The sequence below is a fragment of the Xyrauchen texanus genome, chromosome 46, assembly GCF_025860055.1.
Source record: "Xyrauchen texanus isolate HMW12.3.18 chromosome 46, RBS_HiC_50CHRs, whole genome shotgun sequence".
NCBI lineage: Eukaryota > Metazoa > Chordata > Actinopteri > Cypriniformes > Catostomidae > Xyrauchen > Xyrauchen texanus.
The window spans coordinates 15,938,930-15,949,732 of NC_068321.1; the positions used below are offsets into that span (position 1 = coordinate 15,938,930).

Consider the following 10,803-nt stretch of genomic DNA (forward strand, 5'->3'; position numbering starts at 1 on the left):
GTAAATATCTTCCAAATTCAAGCTGGCAGTCTGTAGGCTACTTCAATCACATATTGATTGCTTCATTTCAAATCCATAGTGGTGGCGTTAAGTGCTAAAATTCTGAAAAGTGTCTCACAGTCCAAATACTTATGGTATATCCTGACCCTAAATCCTAACCAACACTAACTTTCCAAACCTAGTTTATAAAAATATCATATCCCTGTGTTCCTTTTTAGGCATGTGTGAGGGACCTCAGTGAAGAGCTGCAGGGAGCTAAGGATGGTGTACGAGTGGCAAAAGCCAAGGAAGACTCCCTGAGAGAATAACTGGAGAGCTTAAACAAAGATCTTCAAAGAAGTCAGAAGTCTCAGAACAAACTGCAGAGTGAAAAAGAAGCCCTGGGAGGATCAGCTGACTGACCTTAAGAAGAAGGTTCAGAGGCTCAGCACTGGCCTACAGGTCAGACCATTTAAGCCCACCGGCAACTATAGTTGCCACAGTGTATAGTTGTCATTTTCCTTTTGTAAGTATTTTTCTAGATGCTATCCATGTTTTATATATCAATGACTTGCAAGCAAACAACCAAATAAAGGATTTCAAGGAGGAAAAAAAAAATGGTGTTCACTTCCTGTCACATAATGCGGTCAACTTCCTACCCCTACTTCCAGGAAACATGGCAAAGTCAAACCCTCCCAATAAAAGGTAATTTTCATTGACATATGTAAATCTACATAATCATGAAGGTCTCTAGAATCACCCAAACAAAACAAAAATGACAAGAGATCTATGGCGTCTTGTATACTTACTCAAAAGTCCAAGCGGCAACAATAGTTGCCGGCGGGCAAATGCCTTGTAAGTACATATATCATTGGGAAATGGGGTATACTGTGTTAATAGGTTAATAAATCAAGGTTATTGGTCTTTTTTAGTGGTTTTTGCTTTTATAATATTCCACCTAAACATAACTTAAAGCATGGAATTAATTGCTGTAGTTTATCATTTTCAACCTTTTATGATATGTCCTGTAAGGGGCAAAATATTGAGACCCCTTCATCCAGTTTGGATGCGTTTCATTCTAATCGGTCAAGGATCCTAATACTTTTTATGACTATTAGCTTATGATTCCATTATAATGTTGAAATTCAGACAAGTAAAAAGTTTATATTTACATTATTTTATGAAATCACTTACAGTATAAAGACTGAAATGCACATATTGGAGGTGTTGACCTGCATGACCAATGTGTAAACCGTTACCAGATAGGCATCAGATCAAAGAAGTGGTGGTGGCCATGCTACAGCTGGGCACTCAACAGTGCTATGGTCAATGCCTGGTGTTATTACAGGTACATGAAGGTGTAACGGGAAATGGGAGGTGAGGCTGCGAGGTGGCAGGTTGGATGGATGGGGTCTAAATGTTAGGTGGCATGACACATAAACAATTCATGTATTTATTAATTATAAATACATTGTACTGTATGTATTTTAATGTTAGCACATAATAGTTGAAGTCAAGACAACTAATATAAAGTGAAACCAAACAATTAAAAAGCAACACTGTTTGAAAGAAAAAGTGCAAGGTATGAAAGGGGTAGTTCACACAAAAATAATCATGTACTTCACCTTATGTTGATTCAAACCTGTATGACTTTCTTCCATGGGACACACACAAAAAAAAATGCTAGGGAGTATGTATCTGAGTGACTGCTCACTGTTATTTAATCCTTTTTCCATACAACAACATTGAATGGTGACTGAGACTAACATCTCCAATTGTGTTCCACAGAAGTACATTTAAATAAAAACGTCACAGTAATTATGTTGGTTTGACAATGCCAAAAGAGTGTTTTTTTTTTATCCTAAACCAAGACTGACATTTTTAACACCCATGTCTTTTCTAACTGATTTGTCTATCAAATATTGGGAAAAATCCCATACATTTACATTGACAGAATGTTCAAATGGACGGAAAGCTCATTATTTCAAACTCCAACTGTCAAAAATGTTAATGTAAACAAACCCACAAAAGGCCTTTAACCTGCTTTAAATGATTCTCTCTGACAGCTAATCTGACTATCTGTTGCCCCGTTCACACATGCAACCAGGTAAATTACGGGAAAACCTTTGGGTTGCCTTTACTGGTAAAAGTACCAAATGTGCTATTCACACCTACCATCTAAAGGGCTGTATATGAGAACATGACTTATGTGACAGTCAGTCTGAAAGAAATTCATACAGATTGGGTGAATAAATGATAGAAATTTCATTTTTGGGTGAACTATCCCTTTTTTGGGCATAACCACAGCATTACTATACATCACACTTCTGTCATACCAAGTGCTTATGGACAATGTGTCAATGGATAATCACAATAGGCAGTTGTAATGTTTTGGCTAATATTAATGGTCGACAAAAGCCCTCAAACTTCACGCCGGTTCAAAAACAAAGGTGAAAACAAAGTAGGAATGTCTGGTAGGACATCTAGGAATTCAGCATTCAAACTGGATGTTCTGTATGCAGCTGAAGTGTTGTCCATTTTTGCGGGAGAAAGCATTGAACAAGTCCTTCTCTGAAACTTCAGGATCAGACTCTGTTTTTTCTACATGGACAACCACAGGTCTGGTGTTCAGGAAGGTGTCACCAACAGGCCACTTCAGACCAAGGTGATGGCGGTGTAGCTGGAGAAAAAGATTTAAGTGATCGAATCTGCCAAAAATATGTTATGAAAAGAAAGTAAAATAATAATTTACCTTCAACAGTGTCCCATCATTACAGTGCCAAACAATTCCTTCCAATTGCCCTTCGCTGGATTCCTGAAACCAGGAATAAAGCTGATGGTATTCCAGTTGAGGCGGGTTTTGGATCTGTAGGATTCCGTGAGGCACAAGAACATGGACTGGATATTTCTTACTTCCCAAACCTACAGAATTCCATGTCAGTCAGTTACTTCCCAAATCTACACAATTCCAGTCAGTTACTTGCTAGACAATACAGATGTAGACCCAAGCTCTAGTTTAGACACTTCATACTTCATATATAGTCAAAGGTTTTTAAGTGGTGTTGTTTGAAAAATATTCCTTGAAACTACTGTTTACAAAGAAACACTAGGTGGCAGCACTTTCCAGTTCTTTTGCATCCCAGAAAATAACTGGTTCCACTGGCTCAACTTGTTCAAATTGGGCTGGGAATGGCAAAAAAAGAAAAGTGCCGTTTATGGGGTTGAAACACCAAGTGATTATTGGAGATTTGGGCTTCATGGCAGAGGACCAAGACAATCTCAGGATTTGACATAAATTATGATCTTTCACAGATTCTTGACATTGTGTTCATCTCTGCTCTATTATTACCCCATTGCCCTACTGCGGCTGTTGGCAGATTCCATTTTTTGTTTTTATCAAACAAACTCCAATCCAAACGGCTGTTTTTAATTTCCAAAGCACAACCACTGTGACAGAAATGAGGCCAAATCATTTGAGGATCATCTTATATGAACAAGATCACCATGTAAGATTGAAAGGGGCCCCTTTTCCAACACTGCAGCGTATACTGGCTGTTTGTATGAATGTATAATATGTATAATGAATATGCAAATAAAAATTCAAAACTTCTAAAATATGTCTGCATTTATTTTAAATGCATTAAGTAACTTGTTAAAACTAAATCGGCTTTTATAAATTTAAATACTAAATGTTTAAATATAAAATATTATTATTTACTGTATATATTATGGAACAATGTTTTAAACAGAAATAAAGAAACCCATTGCATGTCAGGGTAGTTTTTACATTTTTATTTTAAGACTATTTCAATCTGTAACGTCATACAGGGCGATTAAAACTGGTTTTGTTGATATGTCAGAAAGAACCTAAATATATTTCTTCACTTTAAACCATAGATATCCTTTTATAACAGATTTAATTTGCTTTAATAAACATTGTTACATTATTATTACAAATGCAGCTATGCTCATATCCACCTTTAAAAGTCACTGCTCTGAAGGACCCGGAAGCACTGTTGCCTGCGGTGTGCCGTAACAGGAATCATGTTTGCTTGACAAAGCCAATAGTGTTTTTCTACAAAGTTTTAGTGTTTTTTTGAAATCGCTAATCCAAGACCGAAATTTCTAATACAAACTCCTCCTAGAGCTATTAAGCTACATCCACGAAAATTTGTCACAGACCTTCAGACTGTTCTGGAATAGTGTGCCACATCTTTTCGAACAAACTGGACTTTGTTTTCGCACAGCGGACTATCAAATTATCAGGAAAATCCCATAGACTTGGACTGACAGAATGTTCAAATGGGTCAACGGAATGCTCGTTAATTCAAAATCCCAACTGTCAGAAATGTAAACAAACCCACAAAAGCCCTTCAATCTGCTTAAGTTGCTCTCTAACTTATCTGATGATTATTCTGACAAATTATGTGACAGTCTGTCTGACTGACTATCTATCTAGCTCTCTGTTTAGCTTATTGTAATGTCTGTAAATCCATCAAACTTAAAATTTTTAAATAGTTTAAACTTTAGGTCAAGGCTTTGTCAAGCCATTATCAAAGTTTGTCTTGACAAACTTTACCTATCTAGTTTCATCTATACAGTTATATAATACTTGCCATAAGGATTTCCATTAACGTTGGTCCCGATAAGTTCTAGCGTTTGCTCCATGAGGTCTGCTAGTGGAACGCTTACAATTTTGAGCAATCCTTCATCTTTTTCATCCGTCCTCAAGACAAGTCCAACACCAGCATCATAGTTGACCACAGAGGCATGCCAGCAGTACTGTTTGTTGATATGGTCAACCGGAACCCACCCTTTATGCCAAAAGAATATTGTTTTGCCATTAGTATCCTATTTTTTTCCCTCAGTGCAGTTTAAATTGGAGCAGAGACATTAGGGAGAAAGGCGAGTGTGATCTTGATACACAAACCCACCTGGGGTGTGTCCGTGTTCGTCAGGCACTGGATGGCCATTCTCATTCTGGACTCTGTGAGCAGCGATCCAGGACTCTGGCACATCTCGGAAATCTTCCTCTACATTCCACACAAAACCTGTTTTGAGCAGAGCAAATCAAAGGCAGATGTTCAGAAATTCTCAATTGACTGTTAATGTGACAATCTTTTTGACTGAAAAATCCTCTGCAAATAAATCGAGGCCACATAATAGTGCAAGTTAAATCATGTGACCAAAGCAAGATAACATAGTTTTAGAAGACAATACCTTTACAGGACTTCTGAGAATACTGATACTTTTTGAATCTCTTGTCCGCCTGTTTGGTGGGTTTCCGATCCAAGCGTGCCCAGAGATATGGTTCCCCTTTAAAGCAAAATAAAGAGCATCTTTATGTGAAATTCATTGGTTTGAACATTATTAATATACCATACTAAAGCTTTTGTTATGTCATTACCATAGCATAAGAATCATTAAATATTTTCAAGATTCAATTTCATAATCAATTTAGATTCAGCATCGCAAATCACAGAGTTCAATGTGTATGTCTGCTGTACGTGTTAAAATAATATTCCAGGTCCAATACAAGTTAAACTCAAATGACAGCATTTGTGGCATAATATTAACAAAAAAATACATTACATGTCCCACCTTTTCTTTAAAAAAAAAAAAAAAAAGCATAAATCGAGGTTACAGTGAGGTACTAACAATAAAAGTGAATGGGTCAATTTTTGGAGGGTATAAAAGCAGAAATGTGAAGTTTATGATTTTATAAATACACTTACATTCATTCTTCTATTAAAACTCATGCATTATGAACTGTAAAGTTGTTTAAATCGTCTGTTTTGTTTTTTTTACATTACATGGTCAGTGAGTATGTTAATGTTTACAGATTGATCCCATTGACTTCCATTGTAAGTGACTTACTGGAACCTTGATTTTTTTTTTTTTTTTAAGAAAAGGAGGGTGAAGACAAATTTACTTTTTGATGTAATCAATATTATGTCAAATGCTGTTGATTGAACTTAACTTGAATATAACCCAGAATTTTCCTTTAAGGATTGTTTTGTGAGCTTTGCATTTTATACCTCTGTATGTTGTGACATAGCAGCATGTTCCATCTATCTTTTCAGTTGCAACTGCACTGTGAATATCTGATGCAAGAGCTAAAGGGTTCACGTTCTCAGTGGCGACCACCTGAAATTGCTGAATAGCAAAAAAAAAGTGCGTAAGCATTAAAACACTGACCAATGGGACTGCAAACATGTTGGAAAAAAATAGGTGTAGTTAGCATCTAATGTACTAAGAAATGCATGACATACTTCGACCGAGCATAATGCTTTGTGCATAGTCTATCTGCTAATGATAACAAGCGTTGCAATGCACTTATTAATATATATATATATATATATATATATATATATATATATAAAATGATGGGGCTGTCAAATAAGACCGAGGACACGCGCTAAATTGTTATGCAGTGCCTCGTCGTTTTTTGCAATTATAATTTATTAGTAATGTTCAACGGGCTGTGGTTATAAAATGCTGCTTTTTCACGCACCTGACATTCGCGTTTTCTGGACGGTTCGTCTCTCACCTCCGTTAGGAAAACGCATGGGATCTTCTGCTGCACTGAGCCCAGTCGACGCATAATCAGTACTTTTTATTTGGCGAATTAATGTCTTGTGTTGATTTACAAATGATATATGGAGTGAGCTATAAAGGGGCAGTCTCAGTTAACACAATCACGTTAGCGTTTCACATGCTATTTTGACCAGATTTCATCTCACTCTGTTGTGGGTTACTTTGAGGCTCACTTTATCTCCACCTGCTGGCACGGAGAATGAACTGTTTCTTTTTTATAAATAAGTGGTGTTCAGAGGTGTGATTACATATATGATGATAAATGCATTAAAACGAAGTAAACACGTTACAGTATATGTCAATATAATGTCAGGAATTTTACACGAGTAGATGTTTTTAAACTGACTGCATACGGTGACCAAAATAACATTAAGTTACATTAAAGGGATAATTCGCCCAAAAATGAAAATTCTCTCATAATTTACTCACCCTGACATCATCCCAGATGTGTATGACTTTATTTGTTAAGCAGAACACAAATAAATATTTTAGCTCTGTAGGTCCATACAATGGTTGCCAGAACTTTGAAGCTTTAGAAAGCACATAACGGTAGCATAAAAGTAATCCAAATGTCTCCAGTGGTTAAATCAATGACTTCAGATGCAATATGATTCACGTGCACATTCTTCTTCGTTTGATTTTGGCGATTCGCATTCTTTGTGCATACTCACTAGGCAGCAAGAAAATATTATAGTAAAAAAGGACTTAAATATTGATCCATTTCTCACCCACAACTATCATGTCACTTCTGAAGACATGGATTAAACCACTGGAATCTTATGGATTACTTTTAAGCTACCTTTATTTGCTTTTTAAAACTTAAAAATTCTGGCCACCATTCACTTGCATTGTATGGACCTACAGAGCTGAAATGTTCTTCTAAAAATCTTCGTTTGTGTTCAACAGAAAAAAGAAAGTCATTCAATCTGGTATGGCATGAGGGTGAGTAAATGATGAGAGAATTTTCATTTTTGGGTTAAATATACCTTTAAGATTATCTATTAACGCCACTGTTGCCTATTGAATGGACAGTAGAGTTTCCCTGGCGAAACATTGAGGGACAAAAATGTAATGTGAATGTATTCTTTACATACCCACGAGATGGCGCAAAGTGTCTGTAGATTCGCTCTAAAAAAAAAAAAAATATATATATATATATATATATATATATATATATATATATATATATATATATATTTTTTTTTTTTTTTTATAAAATAATAACATTATTTTAATCATATTTCAATAACCTGGTAACATTTCATAACTTTCATTAATAATTAATCATTAACATTATATAATACTTTGCAGATCAGTGTAAATATGTAAGTCATTAATATTATTATTAATTAAAGGTGCACTCAGTAGCTTTTGTCTTTGTGTCATCTTGGACTTACATTGATACCTAGTGGCTTGGATGCAGCATAATTTAAAATCAATAGTTTTCAGTTTCAGATGCCATTGTAGAAATGTAGTATTCACAGTCAGCCATGATTACTTTAATAAATTACTGAAAGTGTCCAATAACAGCACAGTTACTGAGATTAAGTGAGTATAATTCAGCTGGTCATGTGATTCTAACATGGCATCCCCAGGTGTGGATAAAAAAAAGCTTTTATAAGGTTACTGATATGACTGGAAACTTCATTTTAGTGTGAGTTCTCATGATTTACTAGTACATACTTTACTATTAATGTAATGTCTTTAGGAGTTAAACTGTTTTACTGTGTACCTTTAATACTGTATTAATAATTCATATTAATAATGAATGTTATTATATAATGTTACCAACAGTCTTAAATTAGGAAATAAAATAAACAATAAAAAGTGCCACTGAGAAATTCAAAACAATTGTAGTGAGACCAATGTTACATTTATAATATGATAATACTACAACACTAAAAGGCATGAATTATTAACATTTTATGCAAATATCAGAATCTGAAACATGCTGTGAATTTTTTTGTTCTCTATTAATCATAAATAATATGTGATGAAATAATTATATATTTAATAATTTGTAAATAATAAATCTCTCTTGAAAACAAATTTTTTAAACAATTTAATGCCATTAACTTCAGTGACATCCACCTATGAATCGACTCTTGAATTCAAGAGCACCAAATGCATTAATGACATTATTTCTCATTAAATGACATTTAAATTCCAGAGGCAGAAGTATATTGTATTTCATCATGCCCTTTAAAAGCACTCAATTAGGCCTAGGTAAATCTATACACAAGCATTTCGGTATTTTAGTTCTTCCATTTTGCACAGTACAACTTGTTTTGTGGCCAAATAACACCTGATCCAGGCAAGCTTATTGCCTTTCAGAGTGCAGAGTGAAAAGCTCCATAGGTAAACAACAAGAGATGACCTGAGGAGGGTCTCTACAAAGCACCAGTCCTACAGTATGAACCCACTGTGTAGTGGCGTGACAACTCTATTTGATGTCTCCATCAGGCTTCATGCTGAAGGGTTCCAGGCGCTCACATTCAGGCAGTAGGTTATTGAGACGCTCCATCAGTGGTATCGTCTGGTCAATGCCCATCTGGATGCGTCTCAGAATCATGGACATCTCATTGACCTTTTGGATCTGCTCTGCGTACTTGGCATAACGTTTTTGCCTCTCCTGCATGATGCTGAATAACACCTCCACTGACAGATCCATCTAGCAATGGAATGAATGACCAATTTTTACAATTGACAGAGAGAAACATTTAGTAGAAAAGATCAGTAGAAAGCAATGGCAAATACCTCTTTTATCCTCTTAACCAGAGCATTCTGGTCAAAAGCTACAGCCTCCGCACACTGGTGCAGATGATCCTGGTATCGGACACACAGCTGCAGAACCTGTGCAGCATCTAACTTCTCCAGGCAGACAGTGCTGGGGGAGGTCTGACCACTGAGCACACCTGAGAGCAAAATCAGGGTCTGATACTGAATGGCATCAAATCAATTATGAGAAGCCACTACAATCAGTTGTCATGTGGACTGCTCTGTACCTTTAAGAAGAGGTTGAAAGGTGGGAATTTCTTGTAATTTTATGACATCTGGATCATTATGGATGTTCCGTAATGATGCATTTCCTTGGGCAACGACTACTATGTCATCCATTTTTGCTCTTTGCTTGGCTGGAGAGGGTACAACTGAAAGGCAATGATGAGGACACAAAGATATGAAAGAATATAATGATAACCATTCCCATGTATATCATATTGTACAACAATAACATAATATCCGAAGGTAAAACTCAAGTGTTACCGATATAATGTTCAGCACCTGAAGCATTGAAATCTGAATGCTTATTTTCAGCATCTCCACTCTGTTCAGCACCCATGGTGAATTGAATCTATGCAGTCAACACAAGCGTAGAAAACAAACAGATTAACGTAAACATATTTATCATCTATACGAATGTATGCGTGTAATACATAACTATGCAACTACTTATGATTAACTCACTTGATTGCTATAGCGAGTTTATTCTCTTGATCGTTAAGTAGGTTCTAAAGGGACATGTAGAATGGAAAGCTGGCTAACGTCTTACATTGTAACTTACACGCAGAGTGAGATGTTAAATCATAATTCCGAATGCTGTTAAACTAGCATATCTGGAGGTAAATATTAAACGTCCGGTCTGATGACAAGACACGCACGATGATGACGTCAAATGTTTGTTTACATGTGACCATGACAAAATGGTAATCTCGTTCGAGAATAGACGTGAGTACACGGCGGGGAGGAGTGAAATGTACTGTCAAACCGGACATTTCTCACTTCTCGTACTGGATGAGACAAATTCGAGATCAAAGGCAGATATCGCGATATTCACGTCCATGCGCTGTTGCTGATAAAGTGAATATCATTTAAATTATGTTGTTTAAAATGAAATAAATATGAATTAAAATATATTTAATGTACCGGTTATTTAATTTAGCCAATAAGACGTGTTTTTCCATCCATTTTTAGTTTTAAAAAGACATGTATTTTAGATATTTAAGAAATATAATTTTAAAAAAATCACATATCCCATACAGATATCGTACTGTCAGAGTGTTGGGAATATACACAGATAATGTATACACATAAAACATGATATTAGAGATAAAAAAAACAAATCAAACATTGTAGAAGAGAACGAAACATCACATCACGAACAAGAGGTCACATTATAATCTAAGTTACACTGCCAGACTATTTTACATACATTTGTAAAGTGCTTTT

The 10,803-nt window shown here is 35.6% G+C and overlaps 2 protein-coding genes across 5 annotated transcripts; both read right to left on the reverse strand.

Annotated features, from left to right (window-relative positions):
• Positions 1-1,252: 1,252 nt before the first annotated feature.
• On the reverse strand, positions 1,253-6,712 carry c46h12orf29 (chromosome 46 C12orf29 homolog). Its single transcript, XM_052119955.1, has 7 exons — positions 6,494-6,712; positions 6,018-6,135; positions 5,200-5,295; positions 4,914-5,030; positions 4,596-4,793; positions 2,732-2,901; positions 1,253-2,659 (listed from the first exon to the last, which is right to left on the reverse strand). The coding sequence occupies exons 1-7, from the start codon at positions 6,581-6,583 to the stop codon at positions 2,471-2,473; spliced, it is 978 nt and encodes a 325-aa protein (XP_051975915.1). The 5' UTR covers positions 6,584-6,712; the 3' UTR covers positions 1,253-2,470.
• A 1,911-nt stretch (positions 6,713-8,623) lies between these two features.
• Positions 8,624-10,250, reverse strand: borcs5 (BLOC-1 related complex subunit 5). Of its 4 annotated transcripts, none has more exons than XM_052120031.1 (5): positions 10,042-10,250; positions 9,859-9,928; positions 9,582-9,725; positions 9,334-9,491; positions 8,624-9,247 (listed from the first exon to the last, which is right to left on the reverse strand). In XM_052120031.1, the coding sequence occupies exons 2-5, from the start codon at positions 9,914-9,916 to the stop codon at positions 9,020-9,022; spliced, it is 588 nt and encodes a 195-aa protein (XP_051975991.1). In that variant the 5' UTR covers positions 9,917-9,928; positions 10,042-10,250; the 3' UTR covers positions 8,624-9,019. The 4 variants fall into 4 exon arrangements, with proteins under 4 accessions (XP_051975991.1, XP_051975989.1, XP_051975992.1 ...); XM_052120029.1 differs by having other exon boundaries at positions 9,841-9,928; XM_052120032.1 differs by having other exon boundaries at positions 10,139-10,234.
• Positions 10,251-10,803: the final 553 nt, after the last annotated feature.

What these genes read in the sequence shown, in the direction of transcription:
- c46h12orf29 (XM_052119955.1), bottom strand. Translation starts at nt 6,583, where the DNA reads ATGCGTCGACTGGGCTCAGTGCAGCAGAAGATCCCATGCGTTTTCCTA. An exon ending in CGAACACGGACACACCCCAG is followed by an intron (nt 4,794 to 4,913) that starts GTGGGTTTGTGT and finishes TTTGGCATAAAG; the next exon opens with GGTGGGTTCCGGTTGACCAT. An exon ending in ATGATGGGACACTGTTGAAG is followed by an intron (nt 2,660 to 2,731) that starts GTAAATTATTAT and finishes CTTTTTCTCCAG; the next exon opens with CTACACCGCCATCACCTTGG.
- borcs5 (XM_052120029.1), bottom strand. Translation starts at nt 9,916, where the DNA reads ATGGGTGCTGAACAGAGTGGAGATGCTGAAAATAAGCATTCAGATTTC. An exon ending in CTTTCAACCTCTTCTTAAAG is followed by an intron (nt 9,492 to 9,581) that starts GTACAGAGCAGT and finishes TTTTGCTCTCAG; the next exon opens with GTGTGCTCAGTGGTCAGACC. An exon ending in TGGTTAAGAGGATAAAAGAG is followed by an intron (nt 9,248 to 9,333) that starts GTATTTGCCATT and finishes TTCCATTGCTAG; the next exon opens with ATGGATCTGTCAGTGGAGGT.